At 40.0% G+C, this 19762-nt stretch overlaps 2 protein-coding genes across 5 annotated transcripts in view; both read right to left on the minus strand.

The window, feature by feature from the left end:
• The window catches only part of PCBD2 (pterin-4 alpha-carbinolamine dehydratase 2), a 45801-nt gene extending 45285 nt beyond the window's left edge, over window positions 1-516 (minus strand). For 2 of the 3 annotated variants that reach the window (XM_072990134.2, XM_020794440.3), the window contains exon 1: window positions 114-516. In XM_072990134.2, the coding sequence (XP_072846235.2) occupies window positions 114-215 (102 nt within the window). In that variant the 5' untranslated portion in view covers window positions 216-516. The remainder of the gene's footprint in view (window positions 1-113) is intronic. The other variant, XM_072990135.2, reaches the window with a different exon arrangement.
• Window positions 517-1433: 917 nt separating this feature from the next.
• On the minus strand, window positions 1434-11441 carry TXNDC15 (thioredoxin domain containing 15). 2 transcript variants are annotated; one of them, XR_012083691.2, is made up of 6 exons: window positions 11251-11441; window positions 8804-9294; window positions 6562-6725; window positions 5970-6100; window positions 5767-5862; window positions 1434-3352 (listed from the first exon to the last, which is right to left on the minus strand). XR_012083691.2 is itself a non-coding variant. In XM_020794472.3 (5 exons), exons 1-5 carry the CDS (start codon window positions 11306-11308, stop codon window positions 3156-3158), a joined length of 1041 nt encoding a protein of 346 aa, XP_020650131.3. In that variant the 5' UTR covers window positions 11309-11438; the 3' UTR covers window positions 1434-3155. The 2 variants fall into 2 exon arrangements, 1 of the variants encoding a protein (XP_020650131.3); XM_020794472.3 differs by lacking the exon at window positions 5767-5862 and having other exon boundaries at window positions 11251-11438.
• Window positions 11442-19762: the final 8321 nt, after the last annotated feature.

Genomic DNA, 19762 nt, shown 5'->3' on the forward strand with positions numbered 1-19762 from the left:
GGCGACGGGCTCATGCTGCCTAACGGAGAGGGTAGAACCGAGCAGGAGGAGGAGGAGGAGGAGGTGGTGGTGTGGGCGCCCTTTCCCTTCTTCCCTCTCGCTCAGCCTCTCACCATCGTGGAGAACTTAGCTCGGCCGCTGCGGCCTCCCGCCGCCGCCTCCAGTCCCGCCCGCAAGAGCCACCTCAGCCCGGCCCCGGAGCTGCTGCCTGGCATGACGGCAGCGTGGGCGCGTCTCCGCCCCGGCCAGGCCTCGCTGAGCCCGGCGCCTGCGCCGCCTATTCCCCACGCCCCACGAGGCGGGAGGGAGGGCGCAAGCCCATGGCTCCGGCTCCGGCCCTCCAAGGAGTCGCTATGGGGAGAAGGTGCTGCTGCTGCTCCTCCTACTCACGCTCGCGCCTACAGGTCTGAACATGAGCAAAACCTCCACTTTCCCTCAACATTGACCTAAACATTCACACCTAGCCTTAGCTAGGAAGAGGCAGTTATGTTTTAAATGTCTGTTTCTAGCTTTGGTCGTTTCTAGGTGCATAAATGTCAAAGGCAACCTTTACCTTTACAGTACCTAGGTGCATAAAGGAGGCACAGCAATAGCGCCACCCATTCGCCCACCCGGGGTAACTCTCTTGTGAAAGACAAAAATCAACGTCACTATACACTCAGAGCAGCCGCGAAGACAACGAAGCACCTTTAACTGCTTCACTGGCATAAGCTTCACTGGACTGTAGCAACCCTTCTGTTGCACAGGCTGTAGCCAAGGAAGACATCTGCTCGTAGAAGTCCGTCTTCTAAGGCTACACTCGGTGCATTTGAAACAGTAAGCTACTCTCCATTAAAACCAAGGTGCTACAAGACTCCTTCTCTCTCTCTCTCTCTTTCTCTCTCTTATAAAGAAGGCAGCCTTTATATATATGAAAATACACTCATTTTTATATTAGTGTGCTTACAAATGCAAGTCATAAATCAATGCTTGGGTATAGAAGAATCCTCTGCTTGTCATCCTTTCCAAACTTAATTAAAACAGCAACAAGGTATTCCACACCAGGAAGCACACAAAAGAGACTAATGAAGAAAGCCATAAATGGGGGGGGGGGGTTGGAGAAAGAGAAGTTAATTTAATGGATTTATAGGGATACAGTAGTCTTATGATGCTACTGCCACAGAATGTGAAACCCTGCTGGGTGTATGGTAGCCACAGCTCTGCCTTCTTCCACTCTACTGGGTGAAAGTATCTCACAACAGATCTCTTCCGTGTTCCCCCCTCACCCCTCTACTTGCCATATTCTACTCCAGAGGGGACCTCGCTCCTCCAGAACTGATTTTGAGAATGTGGGGAGAGGGCTGAAAGATGACAGAGTGAGCCATTCCTGTTCCAGTGAAAGAAGTCATTGCAATGATCAGAGAAGCTAACTGAAAGCAACCCACTGACTACAGTTTGTTTATTCAAACTATTTTAATTAAAACACAGAGATTAGAATAACCACCATACCAAAAACTCACTTTCAGATGCTAACTTTACACCAAGTTTTAAATTATGGATAACACTGCTAAGTATTAAAAAATCTACTCTTCCTGCCCACAACAGTTGTCACCATGTACATTCTTCCTGTACACTTCCTGTCCTTCACAAATGCTAACACCTATAGTGCACTTGTTGAATATCAGAAATGACTGGACAGTTATTTCAGAGTTTTGACACTTAAGCCTGTAACATGCCCAATTCAAATATCAAAGCACACACAATTGTGATAGTATCAATGTAATAGTATCAATTCTGTCAAGTGGTAAGTTTTTAACTATGAGTTAATAAAACTCCTTTGATACACATAAGCACACCATAAAAAGCTATATTTAATAAATTTCCAACTTACACTAAAAATTATGTGTAAGAAAGTAATTAAACAATTATTTGAGGCCAGCATAGCTTACAGTATTTCTATATCTGTAAATGTATACCTAGCCTTTCCGCCAATAAACTCAAGATGGCACATACAGCTCTCCTCCTCCCTTTTATTCTCATAATAGTCCTGTGAGGTAGGTCAGACAAAGAGTATGCAACTGGCCCAAGATTATCCTTTGAGTCTTATTGTCAACTGGTGATTAGAATCTGTATCTCCCCAATCTATGGCTATATTGTACAACAGTACAGTACAATATATGGAACAGCCTTCCAACAGAGATCCACCTGGCACCCTGACTGGGTGCTTTTAAGAGCCATTTAAAGACTTGGCTCTTTAGGCAGGCCTTCCCATCTGTCAATTCTTGAATTCTATCTCTTTGTTTTATCATTTCGCATCCTGAACACACCATATTATTGATTTAATTGTTTAATGATGATGTTTTATTATATTTTATGATTTTTTTTATATTTGTAAGCCGCCCCAAGTAGACACTGTCTGGGGGGGGTGGGGTAAAAATCTAATAAATAAATAAACAAACAAACAAACAGTGTAATTTAGAACCTGAGATGCAAAATATCAGGGTAGAAGAAACTGTATCACATCTAACGTCCAGGCCTGTATCCAATGATGTCTTTGGAAAAGTTCAAGGCCAGCTGTGCAATTTCAAAGTTAGGACAAGGTTGGTATCCAATACAGTTTTTGTTGCACAAGCAGTTATACAACCAGCAATGCAGGCACTTGCACATGTGTTTTGAATATACTGTCATGCAACTGTAATTGTGCTATTAGGCATTTTCACTCTTCTTGTGTTATGTTGAATTTAGGCCTCAATATTTCCACATTCCAGTCTAATGTATCCATAGTCATTTTCCAAAGTGCAAAATTTTCCTACAGTGTTCTGGGATATGTACTAATCTACTCACTTCATTGAGATGTCAGGCAGTAATCCCAAAACAATCATAACTGTCTGTTAATGAAGTGTGTCAGAGTCCTACATCAAGGATAATATTTGTGTCACAGAAAAATGGCCCATTATTTATTAATAATGCTTCTGAGAAAACAGACATTCTGAGAAAACAGACACAAACATTCACAGAAATAAAACTGCTAGTCTTTAAAGTGCTACTTTGTCTATTTTTCCTTTCTTGGTCAACAAAACAGTGTTGTGGCTCTCAAAAAGTTGTAAAGAGTTGATCCACTGTACAATGTTTATGTAGTTTATCTTTTTATGAAGATACAGTTATCAATTTACACATCATTCCTGGTGCTCCTGATCTTGACCAGGTATTAACCATCGAATGCTCTCTGTCCGAACAGTAGCATACATGATGAAACTGATGAGAAACAGTAAAGAAAATAAAAGCAGCCAGTCTACTCCCCTACTCAGTGTACTAGGCAGGGGACCAGCTTGATCTTCCTCAGTGACAACAACATCAGGCTTCGGTTCTATTCCTGAAATAAAATATTCATTTATTAGCTTGATGGAATATTAAACAATAGATTTGTGCTATCTGTATTTTCATACAAACTCCTACATTTTTCATTTAAGAATTTGGATTCAGACAATTTCACTACCATCTGCCATTACAGCATCTAAACTCTGCAGATTTCAAAATGCATTCCCATGTTACATTAAACAGATACTTAGCAGTATTACCTAAAACATTATTGTCTTTCAATATATTTTGACTTATTTCGGATTTCATTCCCACTTTCCTCTCCAAATATATCTACTTCAAACATTACAGTGTAATAAAGTATCCTGTTGCACAGCTCTGCTGATACAAAAATTGCCACAGATTAAAGAGTCCCTGCTTCAGTTTTGGACTGCATGCAATAAAACGAAGTCATGCACAGCCTGAGATTTAATGGAGGATTCCAATTCATGGCAATCTGACACTGCTGGTGACATAATTTCTGCTGTGCCAGCAGAGCTACACAGTAAGGTTTGCATCTATGAAGATTCTCAGTCATCCAGGTGAGGTTATCTGGAAGCTAAGCCATGGCAACTGGAGCTCTTTCTTATTAGGTTGAAACGTTTCGCTCCTTGGATGAGTAGCAAAACGTTTTAGCCTAATAAGAAAGAAGTCCAGTTCCCATAACTCAACTTCCAGTAAGGTTTTGACTACTACAGCCTTCTGTTTTGATATCAACTCCTTTATTAGCCCTTTCAAAATTCAGCTGAATATTTTTCAACAAGAGAAACTGAACAGACTTGTTGGCTGTTGTGGGTTTTTCGGGTTCTTTGGCTGTGTTCTGAAGGTTGTTCTTCCTAACGTTTCGCCAGTCTCTGTGGCAGGCATCTTCAGAAGACAGGAGTAGCACGCTGGTAGTGCTACTCCTGTCTTCTGAAGATGCCTGCCACAAAGACTGGCGAAATGTTAGGAAGAACAACCTTCAGAACAGGGCCAAAGAACCCAAAAAACCCACAACAACCATTAGATCCCAGCCATGAAAGCCTTCGTGAATACATTGAACAGAATTGTTTTCTTCAGCCCTCTCAAAAAGTTGAAAACACACTAGTACACAGTACAGATTATTTTTCTCTTTTGTATATGATGAAATAGACTAGTTTTATTTACTCACACAAAATAAACTTGCTGATGCCACAATATTCTTACAGTATTTGTTTTTGCTAACCACCCCCCAAGGAAATTCTTTTCTTCTCTCATGAGCTACTGAAGAAGGCAAGCTTGGTCTATACCTATCTTAGTTTTCTCCATTGTTTGAAGAAGTCTATGAGTGCCAGAGTGGAGTTGTTTCTTACTATCTTACATGAGCAAACAAATCAACTGCTAACATGGGCAAAGAGACATAAGTGTAGCAACAGATACGCTTCACCATACATCACCAATCTAAGAATTAAGTTTTAATTTAAACACTTTCAGAATGATGCATAAGAATCTGGACACTCTTCTACAGAAATAGAAGGATCCCTAAGCCACCATATATAGCCTGATCCTATAATTTTTTTATAGTACCAGCCAAGTTATGAAAGTTACTCAGCCAATAAAAAGCCTACTAAGAAAAAGAAACATATAATCATAGAATAATTGAGTTGGAAATGGCCTGCAAGGTCAGCAAGTCCAGCAGGAATACAAGTTAAAATATATCTGAAAAATGGCTATTTAACCACCTTGTTTTATTTGCCTGCACTTTGTGTCTCGCCTCCTGTTTTTTAAAGACTTATTGCCATGGATCAGTTTATTAGACTCAACATTCCAGCTGATTAGTTATTTGACTGCTCTAATACTGACACCTCCTTGCCTCTCTTTACTTTACTCTCTCCCTTTTTAATCAACTGTCCCCATACTTTTTAAGTTGCAACATTTTAGGTTTCTTTTCTATTAATCTCAATAATGTATTATATTTCATTTTACTAGCACAGTATGTTAACTTAGGAATTGCATTTCTGTATTTCCCATAGGTGCTATATTTTTACACTTTTTCCCTTTTCAATATACTGAGTACATCTTTTCTTCTCTCTTACTTGGTGACTATCTCATTTTCCTGTTTCCTGTTGAATAGACTCAGATTTTATTTCAGTTTCTATTAAACAAGTATTTCCTTTTCTTTTCATCTCCACCATGGTGGTTAACATCCCATTACATTCTGCAATAAAAGATTTAAGTAACTATTAAGGGTGTCATTCACCTGTTTCTCAATCTCAATTAACTGATTTATTGATTTATTTAAAATATTTTTACCCTGCTAGGTCAGAAGAACTGAATCAAGTATCCTGAAACAAAGAATGGCTAATGTGTGGAAAACTGAACATGAATAACTCCACACTACAATATTTTCTTGCAGGTCTCATCTGTGCACATTTACTCAGAATTATCTGTACTATGTTCAGCGTTCCTTACCCAAGAACCAATCCTAGGAGTGCTTTCAGCCACATTCTGTCCTCCTCATAAATCTCAAAATTTAAACATGGCTGAGAAGAGGCTGCCAGTATTCTCCTAAAACAAGACAACAAAGATTCCTAGGAATCATAAAATAACTTTTAGAGCTAGGTCTTGATGGGACTATACAAGGCTCTGAACACTTTATAATGCTACAATCTTACCTGTCTGATTAAAAATGAAAGCTTTCAGTGTTTCCAGGGTTCGATCCGTATGATTAAACCTTGCCATCGGCTTAGCTCCTTGAAAAAGAAGAATATTAGGAACAGCCACAGTTCCAAATCTGGTTGATAGACTGCAAAGGTACAAAATAAAACAGAAGAAAATTAATCTCTCAATTAACTCCATTTAAAAAGTCACACTTTGTTTTCTTTGTAAAATCTACATCACTGTTTATCTTCAGCAGGGAAATCAGAGAGTATGTAGACAAGAGATTCTACTTTGGCCAATGCTAACTTAGAGTGAAATGTGTACTCAGGAAACTGCACCCTTTAAGAAAAGAGTAGAATGTAATGAATGTCTACTTGGCATTAGCCTGCAGTTGGGACTATACCATGGCAAACGAAGCATTCAAGTAAAGTAATTTTTCAGTAATTCAAGTGAAAAAGATTGAAGGAGAAAGAAAATTCAAGACAAAGACATGTATGCATTTTAAATGTACTTTTGAAATATGAAAAATGAGTAGCAAATATACTAGATGACTTGTTCTGAAGCATGTTTCCTTTAAAAATAATAATACAAATATAAATTAGTTACCTGCTATGCTGAGAAGCATCCAGAGCCAAAAAATGTAAAGTGGGGAATGCTCTAGGCAAAGAATTAAAATGAGGAGCCAGATTGGCAGAAAAACGGCACCAAGGTGTATAAAACAGGACTAACGTGCAGTCACTGCCATTTGGATTTAAGAACTCCATTAAATCCTATGGAAGAAGGGGAGAAAAAGAAATTGACATTATGTGTTTGATATACTACTGCTCATATTCCCTTCTCAAGAATGTAATGGATTATTTTACATGCAAGATTAACACTTCCACTAAAATCAAAAGGTTATTTCCAGGTAGTCTGCACAACACTTACAATAAATTGGGGTCACTGCTGCTATGTCATTCAGAAACTACTTTGGTGTTTATTAGCAAACATTTGTTATCTTAAAAGTATCAGTGTTGCCTATTTTCAACCAGCAGGACAGGCACAATTTCATTTAATGTCTCATGTTTGCATTTATTGTTTTGTTTGGTTAAAGAAATATCACAGTTTTGAAGAATATTTAAATGGCAATGAAAAGACCTTTTAGCCATCACCCATTAAAAAAAAAAATTCAGATCCTACCAAATCCTAGAGTAAATGCTTCCAAAATTTAATAACATATATTTATATAGTTTATATAAACTTGAAGTTTACTAAGTGTTACAACTGAAAATCAAGGTAGGCCAAATATACTGATTAATAATCACTCAGCAACTCTGAAGATATATCAGAAATATACTACGCCCATATTCCATGAACTGTGAAATTCCTTCTTCATATTTCAGTTCTTTTAAGTTGTACTACAATGACCCTCAATAATGAACCGTAATGACAGCCTTTGATCTGTATAACAGAACAACATTTCATCTGAAGTTTAATATGAGCTTCTAAATATTAAGGTTTATGTATACCCAGAGAAAAAGACTGCAACTCCTGATTAATTAACAAAGCTAATATCGGAACATCTTAATTCAAATATTTGAACCTGCAGTGTGATGAACACAATAATTACACTTATCAAAAATTCAAATGAGATTCAAGGAGCTTCCACTTGACTATAACAGCAGTGGAATTCTGTAACTTCAAAACAAAAATGTGGAAAAATAGTCTGTCAAACAGTTCTAGGGACAATTAACAATGTGCTACAAAACTTACTCATTTAATCAAATAGTGTAAAAAATGGGAGAATAGCAAACCATGTAGCCCATTTGCAAAGGAAATTCCCCTCGAGAGAGTCACCTGAGATTTATTTTACTTACTTATTCAACTTCCATATCACCCATCTAGTTACCAAGGGTAGTTCACAACAGAGTGAAACAACTGACAACACTTTTTTAAAAAAGCTGAACATAATAACTATACAAAAAAACAAATTTGACCTATCAGACCAAACACACGAAAACAACACAGAATAACTAAAAATAATTTAAAAATCAAGGTGGCAGAACAGGTTGTATAAGTGATGAAAAGCCTCTGTGCTATGATTATGTAAACTCTGGGGAAGCCTGTCTAAACAGCCATGTTTTCAGAGATCATTTGAAAATTCCCAGTGAAGGGGCCAGGTGAATTCTGGATGGGCAATCATTCCAGATCATTTAGGTGGGAGATCATTTGTTTCCATGATTGGGTGCATGGGGGGCAACCACCAAGAATGATCTCCCAGAGGTGGGGGGGCAACCACCAAGACAACCTAGTTTCTGGGAAGATTGGGTAGGTCAGGTAGGTCTTACTAGAAGAAGGTGTATCAAGGTCCCAGTTTAGGGCCTTGTATGTCAACATTACTTTGAAACTGGCATGGAAACAAATAGGAAATCAGTACAAGGTGGCCATGGTAGGGGAGATATGATGGTATTTCTTCACTCCGATCCATAATTTGACTGTCATATTCTGAACCTGCAAAAATTTCCGTAGCAGCTTCATGGGCAGCTCCATGTAAAGAGCATTACAGTAGTCTAATCTTGAGAGTACCAGTGCATGGACTAGTGACCCAGTGTCAAGGTAGGGATGTGGCTGGGCAATTCACCTTGGATGCAAAAGAAGCGGTATAACACAGAAGGAGCCTTCCAGTTTGGAGGGAAACCAATAATCTGAAAGATGATAACAGAATCCAATTTCTCACATTCATTAATGTTTTATTTAGTCATACCTCTCAGATTTACACAGGCCGTTGTACTGTATAAAATGTTAAGACAAACAAATATTATAAAATAAAAGTGGGTAACAAAAATAGATCAGAATGCTTTTCACTTACTTGGGAAATATTCAGGATTTGTAATGTAAAATTTGTCATCCCTGTAATGTTTCTTTCCTCACAATTCACTTTTGGAGTTTTCATCATGTCTGTGCTATTAGAATCCTCTGCTGATGTAGGATGCACAGCTTCCAGAAGTACAGGCGGTTCTTTTATTTGCTCTTGAACATGAGATTCTGACTGAAATACAGATGAAACAGCACCCTGCATACTGCATTCACCATCAACAGCTGCATCACAAGTGCCAGTGTCCAACTCAGAACCTTGCCTCTGCTTCGTCTCACCTGGAATGACTGACAGTACCACAGGCTGCCCTGGAGGCATGCTGCTACCCATCATAGCATCAGCAATCTCTGCAGTCCTGTACTGGATTGATTCTTTAGGTCCTTCACTGCTTGCAGGTACAGAACTCCCTTCTACAGTGAAAGGCAAGGTAGCATCACTTAACTTTTCAGACAGCAAGTCCGCAGTTTCATCTGTTTCGGCTGTTGCTATAGAAGACGTAAACAAAAGCATTATCTATTTTCATTTCTGTAAGAAAACATTCACATAATTTTCATGAATCTACTTCTCCTTAACCCAATTTAACTTACAGTTTTATTCACACAGTGACAAAAACTAAAAATACATTTTCAGACAGAAAGAATACCTCTGTTTAGATGCTTTTTGCCCGACTTTATTTTCTTTAGTACAACCAATGGTACAACAGAACAGCATTTATCTCAACACAGAAGAAGTTGATAGAATTTACAATCCAGAGAGTAATTTTACACTATATATTGGAATAAAAACACTCTGTAGTGTTGGCCAAAGTGGGGTGCATTTGAAAAAACATTCCTTCTCCTGTATGTCACTGACATAGAAAACCTTCATTTACTTTTGGTTGTACCATACTATCATCTGTATCCAAGCTAGAATTGTAAGTATATTATACTATTAACATTGCCTCTGTGTTATACTATGGCAAAATTTTGTTGGTGCAATTCTCCTGGTTGGGGTACTGGAAATAACATACATTAATTTGAAGCTTTCTACCCTGCACTTCCTATTTTTGCTTCTAAGATTTTTGCCCTGGGGAAGCAATTGAGCGCCTCAGGATGGGGAGGGGAAAGCAGCTTTCAATAGTCAAATACCACTGCCAGATCTTTGGTTGTGAGTTTTTACTATTAAAAACTACCACCACCGCCGCCGCCATCCAAGGGTCCAAGACTCTCAATGGTTTCCCTAGGGCAAAAGGGGAGTCCAAGGAAGCCTCAGAGGCAAATACAGGGACAGGAAGCTTAATATTAATTTAAGTAATTATTTCTGGAGCCCGAATCCAGTTTAAGTTGGTAGAACCGCAATAAAGAGCTCTACAAACGCTTTATCTATGAAAAATATTTACAACAATCTTCATGAGGAAACAGTAGAAATCTAGTGTGCAATATTTCAAAAGTTGCACTAGAAACTGATTTCCATCATTATTCAGCTACAGAAAATGTGACTGGGTTACAGCACTTTGCATTAGTTTCAGTGACTGATAAGTGAGATACTGTTGGGTTTGACTTTGCCTTTTTATTTGTTGATTCATTTTATCCAACATTATTATTCAATGATCTACTCAATAACTGCACTGAAGAGAAATAAGCACAAATAAAGAGGAACACTGGCAACCACTCTCTCTATATCTACCTATTATACAGCAGTCAAGAATTCAGCAACTTCAACCTTGCACAACCTAGTATTTTATTATTTGCTTGAATCCTTAGGATCCACCAATCTGTTTCAATCTTAAAATTAGGAGTATGCACTCAAGACCTTTTAAGGCATGGCAATGAACGTGTATTAAGTGCTCATATGCACACAGTCTTCTTACTTATTATTTATTTATTTAACTTATATGCCGCCCACACTACCCGAAGGTCTCTGGGCGGCTTACAACATTTAAAAGAAGTGTATGTAATTCGCTGGATCAGATGAACTCCGTTTAGGTTTTTTTGCAGACAGCAGATATTCTGCCTCCTGCCCACCCCACCTAGTGAACTTCAGAGAGAAGCCGACAAAAAGGAGAGCTCGTTTGCTTCTTTTCTCCCAAAGCCTGAGCAGGGCAGGGACAGCCAGAAAGCTGGCGGTCATTTGCGGATGCTTCTGGGGGGGGGAAAGGAGGCGTGTGGGAGCCTCTTGCAAGCCCTACGGCAGGGCCGGGGCAAGGAGGAGGAGGTCCCCCCCCAAGCCTTTTGAGAACACTGGCGTCCTCTCCGGCAGCTCTGAAACCGCCTTGGGTCCTTTTAAGGGGAAAGACGGGGTAAAAATATTTCAAATAAATTAATTAAAAATTAACCAATTCAGATATAAGCCCAGCGGCGCCGGCCTCTTCATCCAGAAGTGCACAGAGCAGACGCTCTGCCTTTGCCTGGGGTCCCCTCCCGAAGGGACGGCGCGTTTCCCCCGCAACCGCTCTTTCCTACCTGCCAGAAGGCGCCCGAGGAGGCAAACCAGCCAAAGGCGGAGGCGCCATCCCCTCATCCTCGCCAGCGAGGGCGCTGAGGGCGCCAGAAACGAGAGCAGCCGCGGGACCAACAGCCTAGAGGGGAGCAGGCTCTAAAGAAGAAGGCGGGGGAAAAATCCGTTTTCCCCTCAACAGCCACTTCCGGAACTTCACTCGTTTCCGCTTCCGGGCCCCTCTGGCAACGAGTACCTCCTAGCTCTCTATGGTAAGTGCGCGGGCCGTCCGTTCTTTTGTCTGGCCGCCGGATGTTCGGAAAGGCCAGACTGGGAGGAAGAATAGGGGGTGTGGGGTGAGCCAATTGGTGGGAAGGACCGCTCCTGTTTTTAGCATAGTGTCTGAAAAGAAGTGGTTTATAAACCGCTAAAATATACCCCGAAGTCAATCTGTTAAAGGTGTCACAAGCTTCTCCGCCCCCAAGACTCCCCTACAGATTAGTTACACCCCCCAAGGTCCTATAAATTAACAGCTTTGCTCAGCTCTTGCGTAAACTTCCCCTAAACAGTCGATGCATCGCTTACTTGGCCGTCCTCTCTTCCTGCTATCTTCCTCTGTGAGCGCCTTCCTTTTTTTTCAAAATTGCTACCATGCAGAAATTAGCTTTGCAAATAGTTTCCCATTCTCCTGCTAGGATAATACACTCAGAAATTCAGAACGTCTTATGTCTTCAAGTTCAGATCTTTTCGTGTGTTAAAAATATTCAATAAGTAACAATATTATGGACAGCCTACGGCAGATTGCGAGGATGGCTGAGTTGAGGGATACATCAGTGTTGAAGGATGATGTTAATAGCCCTAAAGCGTAGTTCACTTTATTATCTCCATATTGCAAGGACTGGACAGATAAGCTAACCTGTGATAAGAGATCCATCCATTTGCACACAAACACATCGTGGCTACTACACCTTAGCCAGAAGGATTTTAAACAATACAGGACTTAAGGGGAATGTAGTCTTCCCTTCTCTGTCGGAACTCCTTATAATTCTGTAATGTCAAAGGATGACAGGGCGAAACTTTGTCCTTGATTTGCCCGTGAAGATTCGTCTGTTCGGAGCACAAATTCAAACCAAACAAGCACCGTCAGTTCATTTACAACAAACAAACTGGAAAAGAAAGCAAAGGGCAATCAGGAGGAGAAAAGCAAAATACTGTACAAGAGGATCCGTGATTGCAGGGAAATTCAGCTGGCAGTGGCTGCTATAAAGCCTGTTAACTAACACAGAAAAGGGTGACATTCTATGAAATCTCATGAGGCCACAGATAACGATGTTAATTTGAGATAGTATAGATTGAAAGCATTCTCAGGATCGATCCCACACTGTTCTCAATCTATGAACTTGAATGGTCGTTGACACTCAGTTTTACAATCCATGTTTATTTGTTCAAGCATTTTGATGCCACTGCTGATATATGTTTGCTGATATTCTCAGCTTTTGTTTTTAGACAAATGAGGCATCCTATTTCACTCTGATTCTATGAAAGTTGTACAGTTGTTTTAACCCTGCCTGAACATAGCCCCTTTACAAAATTTGATGTTCAAAAGATTAGTAGTGCCATTAGTGTCTGGCAACATACATTAGAAAGAATTGATCTATTTCAACATCATGGGAAGCATAGATTGGATTCAAATCCCCATAATCGAAATGCAGTGGATGATGGCATTGATACAGCTACTTCTTAATCTTTTGAAAACAAGGAGGCATATGTTAGAAGGGTCAAGTTCTTCAGTGGCTTGTTGTGGGTTTTTCGGGCTCTTTGGCCGTGTTCTGAAGGTGGTTTTTCCTAACGTTTCACCAGTCTCTGTGGCCGGCATCTTCAGAGGACAGCAACCTGTGCTCTGGGGCCTTGCTTAAAATGAATTCTGAAATCTTGGTAATGAAGACACATCCTTATCAATAAACCATGACTCAGACAATCCAGACAATCCTGTTTTCAGCTTCTCCAGTGATAGCTCTGAGTTTCCTGCATATTTCTATTACACCATCGCTATCAGCATGGAAGAAAAATAACATTTAAAATACAGCCTTAACATGGAGTAAAATTCCCTTGGTTCCTTTTACTACATAGGCTGGTCACAATCTGCACAATCATGGTTATGTTGGTGTCTCTTAACTAACCTCTTTCTGCAAAATGGTTTGCTGCTCCAAAACAGGAGTTAGCAGAGCTATTTGATTTCATTATTTACAGCTGTGGTTAGTAAGGTGTAGGGAAGACACCTTGTATAGCACACTGCACAAAAATAATGTCCAGTCAAAAGCAATAGGACCCACTGAAGGTAACTTTCAGGAACTTCGTTTGCAGGCATACGGTAATTCCAAAGTTTACTAACATGGAAGAGCATTTATATATGTATGCCCAGACCAATGAAAAACTAACATTTTGCCACTTTATGATGTACATGTTATATATGTTTGCATCTGCCCATATCTCCATGTGAGAATGTAATGTAATACTGTACTACATGCATTTTCACTCAATAGTAACAACAGCCTTGCATGGTTGTTGAAACTCACCATCTCAACTCCCCCCACTCTCCTGATTGAAGACTAGATAAGCCTAACATGCGAGTAAAAAGGTAAAGGTTCCCCTTTATACGAGTACTGAAGTCCAAATCAAATAAGTAACAAAGGTTGAGTCAGCGGCTTAACTTGCAATTTGCAAGTTAAACCAAAGTTGTCTTTTTTAATCCTATCTTATAATGAGAATGTAATAGGAATCCCTATATATACAGTACAGTATATAACAAAATACAGTGGGGTCTTGACTTGAGAACTTAATCCGTATTGGAAGGCGGTTCTCAAGTCAAAAAGTTTGCAGGTCAAATCTGCATTTCCCATAGGAATGCATTGAAAACCATTTGATCCATATCTGCTCTTTTCCGTCCATAGAAACTAATGGGAAGCTGCTATTCCCCCTTCGACCACTAGAGGGGGTTTGTTTCTTTTTTTCTTAGGTCAAGAAAGGTTCAGGGAAGGCAGGGAAAATACAGTCCAGGCAGGACAGTACCAGGCAGTCCGAAGACTGTCTCCCAATCCACTCTCTAACGCTGGGAGGAGTGAGGAAGCAGACAGGCACCCTTTTCACTGGCCAACAGTTAACCCCATCAACCACAGGGACAGATAATCTCCCCTCCTTATCAAAACAATACAGCCACAACAAAACATACTAATTAACCATCTCGTGATAGGACAATAGCCTTCTCACAAACAAGCCTTCTCACAGCCATAAATACTCCACTCTCAAGCCTTACCCAGAGCACAGTTTGCTGTCCTCTGAAGATGCCGACCACAGAGACTGGCGAAACGTTAGGAAAAACCACCTTCAGAACACGGCCAAGAAGCCCGAAAAACCCACAACAACCATTAGATCCCGGCCGTGAAAGCCTTCGCGAATACATTGACCGCCTCTACGGGGAGGAAACAATCAGACAGACCCGGAGACTGGAAACACTCTGAAGCAAAAGACCACACCTACTATGTTCCTTAACATTTCTACTACGCTGCAGAGACACAAATACCATACCAGCCTTCCTCAGGACAAAAAGGACCATCCTTTCCCCACAGGCCAGCCGCATCTACGACCGTCTGGAACATGCCCTCCTACGGGAAAGAATCCACACAACCCGCAAAAAACTGGACTCCACAGACAAAGAACTACTAAGCCTACACATCACTATTAGCCAAAAAATGAGAAGTCAAGACTGGGACAAGATTGATACCCTCTCTTACAATAAGATGGAAAAAGAAATGATGAACCACACAGACAGACAAAAACGGAAATTCAACAAATGCCAAACAAGCCAACAGAAACCTTCACTAGATACCACGCGCATCATCATCAACCTATCGGGACGCCAACTCTCCCCAGAAGAAACCTCAGTCTTAAGCAAAGGAGGAAATTTTGCAGTAACACCCAGCAAAATTCCTGTGGAAGATATAATTGCCAATGTGGAATCAGCATTATATCACCTTCCCGAAGAAAAAGCAGAGGAAATAAGAGGGGAAGTGACTAGGATCCCATGGAAAGCAAAACCCCCCAAAAGCAACATAACAAGAAAGAAGAGAAATGCCATCAAGTCCCTGAACTCAGACCCAAACATCATCATCCTACCAGCAGACAAAGGCAACGCTACAGTAATCATGGAAACAGAAGAATACAGGGACAAAATCAAAGAACTTCTAGACCCCAGCACCTACAGAAAACTGAAACGGGACCCAACTAACAAAATCACGAAACAAACATGCTGATCAGGAGTTCCTCCCTGCACCCCAACGTCCTCCAACGAATTTGCAAGACAGAAGCCCTCCCACCTAGACTATACGGACTCCCCAAAATCCACAAGGACTCTACCCCGCTCAGGCCCATTGTAAGTGCCATCGGCTCCCCAACATATGAATTAGCCAAACACCTAGCTACCCTTCTACAGATCCATATTGGACAAACTTCATCCTACATCAAAGACTCAGGGCATTTCATAAGCAAGATCAGCACCCTAAAACTCAACCCAGGGGATAAACTGGTTAGTTTTGATGTAGTATCCCTGTTCACTAAAGTACTGGTAAAGGACACCCTGACACTCATCCAGCAGATATTCCCAGAAGACATCAAGGCCCTCTTCCAGCACTGCCTTACAACCAGCTATTTCCAGTGGGATAATGAATTCTACGAACAGACAGATGGAGTGGCCATGGGCAGCCCTCTCAGCCCGGTCATAGCAAATTTCTACATGGAGCATTTTGAGAAACTTGCCCTCGCTTCAGCACCCCTCGCACCCACAGTCTGGTTCTGATATGTGGATGACACCTTTACAATCTGGAGTCATGGAGAAGAAAAACTGGAAGAATTTCTCAACCATCTCAACAGCATCCACCCTAATATACAATTCACCATGGAAAAAGAAACAGAGGGCCAGCTCCCGTTCCTAGATGTCATGGTCCTACGCAAAACTGACCTCCAACTGGGACACAAGGTCTACAGAAAACCCACCCACACAGACAGGTACCTACACAAAAACTCCAACCACCACCCACGACAAAAAAGAGGCATAATCAAAACACTGGTAGACCGTGCAAATCGGAACTGTGAACCTCAGTTTCTCAACACTGAACTTGACCACCTGAATTGGGCCCTACAGGCAAATGGCTACTCCAAAAATGAAATCACAAGAGCCATCAAACCAAGAAAACAACACCGAACTGAAGAACAAAAACAGCCACCCACAAACAAAGTATTTCTGCCATACATCAAAGGGGTCACAGACCGCATGGGGAAACTTCTGGAAAAACACAACTTACAAACAGTATTCAAGCCCACCACAAAAATACAACAAATGTTACGGTCAGCAAAGGACACAAGGGACCCCCTCACCACTGCAGGAGTATACCAGATACCTTGCAGTTGTGGACAGGTATACATTGGAACCACAAAACGAAGCATCCACACCAGAATCAAAGAACATGAGAGACACTGCAGACTAAAACAACCAGAAAAATCTGCAGTAGCTGAACATGCCCTAAAACAAACTGGACATGAAATTCTATTTCAAAATACTGAAAGACTGGACAACACCAGCAGTCATTACGTCAGACTGCACAGGGAAGCCATTGAAATCCACAAGCACCAACAAAACTTCAACCGGAAGGAGGAAAGTCTGAAACTCAACAAAACCTGGCTCCCAGCTCTCAAAAACACAGAGTGCAAAAGGTCAACGAACTCCACCCAGCCACAAGGTCAGGGGATTACTACACACAAAAGACCAGCTAATGACACCCATCAACCACAGGGACAGATAATCTCCCCTCCTTATCAAAACAATACAGCCACAACAAAACATACTAATTAACCATCTCCTGATAGGACAATAGCCTTCTCACAAACAAGCCTTCTCACAGCCATAAATACTCCACTCTCAAGCCTTACCCAGAGCACAGTTTGCTGTCCTCTGAAGATGCCGGCCACAGAGACTGGCGAAACGTTAGGAAAAACCACCTTCAGAACACAGCCAAGAAGCCCAAAAAACCCACAACAACCAGTTAACTGAAAGTTCAAATTTTGCACTTTCCCTGCCTCCCACGTGGTTTTTTTCAGTTCGTAACTCAAATCTAAGTACGTAACTCAAGTCAATAATTTCCTATGAGAGCGGTTCGTAAGTCAAAATGTTCTTAACTCGGGCTGTTCTTAAGTGAAGACCCCACTGTAATGCAAGTATTTCAGGAATAATTTTTCACATCTATCTAGGGCAGCATACAAAAAAACATTACTTTGGTTTTCTGCATACACAAGACTATTAAGGCTTACTCTTCTTTTTGCCTTTACTCACCAGACATACAGTGGCTGTTTTGGTGTACTTGAAGGTAAAATTCAAAGTAGAAGCTTGTGACAAGAACTTATCAACACTGGGTTTGCAATGTGTAAATATGTGCTCCAAATAAGTCTGCTTATGTTTTTATTTCCAACAAAAGTTTCATTTCTCTATTAGGCAGTCTTTATGCTACTAAAACCAGAAAACAACACAGAAATAAATTAATCTAACTAAACCAATGCTAGCAATTTTAAACAGATTCCTGAAATTATATATTGCTTGAAATCCTGTTGCTTAATATAGTAAGTCACAACTGAAGTACTCACACTGAACCAATGAAATGTATAGAGCAGTTGACTTACTGAACACCCCCTCTGATTCTTGGTGACTAACTACACTAAGCAACAAGATTTCAGCTACTGCTTTTTAATTTTTGGAAATATCTTAAATTATATAGGTTACAACTTTAGAATAGAAGTTGCATTTTCAGTGTACAATCATAAATTGAAAACACTCTCTTAACTACTGAGCACTATATTAGTACAACTTAAAAACAGAACAGGTGGATGGATCCTTAGAAAAATAAATATAATTTTAGATACTCTTATACTTGCAGATCATTCTGGAAATCCATAGCTGCACCTTTTTCTTATCCATTTGCAACCTCTCTTTATCCATTTACTTTATCCATTTACTAAGAAATTAACAGGTTTTGCAACAAAATCCTTTACTGAAAATAATATGCCCAATCAACATGCTAGCTGGGGCACATTTTTAACATCAAAGATGGTCACATTTTGTACAAATATATATAAAAATGGCTTGTGCTACTGTCTGGGGAAAGGGAAGCCTGAAGTTGTCTCCTGATGAAAAGCAAGGGGAATAGTAGACAAGGCAAGAGAATAATTACTAAGAGAAGTCTCAACAGACTTTCTCTGTGACCTCTTTATTCAGCAGAATAATGTTTTCATGAGTAGTAGCTTTTTTAAAAAAAAAGATTGATACAGTTGCTGGCTTTCACATGAATAAATCATAGCATTTCTGCTGCCAGTAGTTCTCCAGCTGGCAAATGGCCTTGTTTGTAAAATGGAGGGAGCACAGTCTTATCATTTCCATCACTTCATCATGTGGCACTGACTTTAGAAGAATAATCACAGAAATAAAACAGGTCCTTGCACAATTGAATAAAACATTGTTGTGATAACTTGTCAACAAATATCTTCACTTGTATAAACTAGTGTTACAATTGCTGGGCCTCTTTCTTTTCCAATTCCAATGCCTTAAACATAAGGTTTTCTTAAAGATGTTGAGTGTTAAGAGAGATCACTCCAAGTTGCATATACTGTTGCAGGACAAATATGCAAATACAACTTGATGCAATGTTGTGGTAGAAACCAATGTACAGTATGTACTCAACAGTTAATAGTTTAATATCATATTTATGCCACTTTTATATCAAACCATATGATTTAAGTTATGCATAAGAAATCAAAGAATTAGTTGATTTCGTTCTGTGTTCTAAATAAAGTTATCTGAAGTACTACAAAAATTACACACAGTTGTGCTGATTAGAAAAAATCTGAAAACTGCAGTATAGGAGTAGCTGTATTAGAAGGTTTACTGCAGTCATGTCCCTTCTATGTGTATGTGGCAATGTAACTGTAAAAATATCTTCTTTAGTCAAGAGATCTACTGCTCTAAGTTCATAACATAAAAGGAATTAAATTAAAATTTGAATCATCATAACCAACATTCTGAACTGCCAGTAAAATCACTGGTTTTACAACATTTATGAAATATTTTCAAAGGGAAGATTTTGTAAGTTGATAATTCTAGTAGTATCTGGTGATCACCAGAAACACACACACCTACTAGAATTACCTTATATTCTAATAAAGCTTAGTAACCGGCACTACTGACAGTGCCTTACACTCTATTTTAGAGATCATACATTATAGGGAGGGAAGGGAAGGAAGATATGGAAACTGTTTCCAATGAGAATCAAGCCAAGAAAAATAAATTAAAGGCAACCCTTCATCTTTTTGAATGTGGTAAAACAATGATGACTCTTGCAATAATTGTCATTAAGTTGATTCTGCCTTATGATAACCCTTTCCAGGGTTTTATAGGCACAGCAGTGGTCTACCATTCTCTTTTTCTGACTGCACAGAGTG

This window comes from Pogona vitticeps, chromosome 2, assembly GCF_051106095.1.
Source record: "Pogona vitticeps strain Pit_001003342236 chromosome 2, PviZW2.1, whole genome shotgun sequence".
In the NCBI taxonomy this organism is placed as follows: Eukaryota; Metazoa; Chordata; class Lepidosauria; order Squamata; family Agamidae; genus Pogona; species Pogona vitticeps.

Excerpts from the sequence above, each read along its gene's own strand:
- TXNDC15 (XM_020794472.3), bottom strand. The coding sequence starts at position 11,308 with ATGAGGGGATGGCGCCTCCGCCTTTGGCTGGTTTGCCTCCTCGGGCGC. Across the intron at positions 9,295-11,250 it reads CCTCGGGCGCCTTCTGGCAG|CAACAGCCGAAACAGATGAA; the intron begins GTAGGAAAGAGC and ends CGTCTTCTATAG. Across the intron at positions 6,101-6,561 it reads GATGCTTCTCAGCATAGCAG|TCTATCAACCAGATTTGGAA; the intron begins GTAACTAATTTA and ends GTACCTTTGCAG.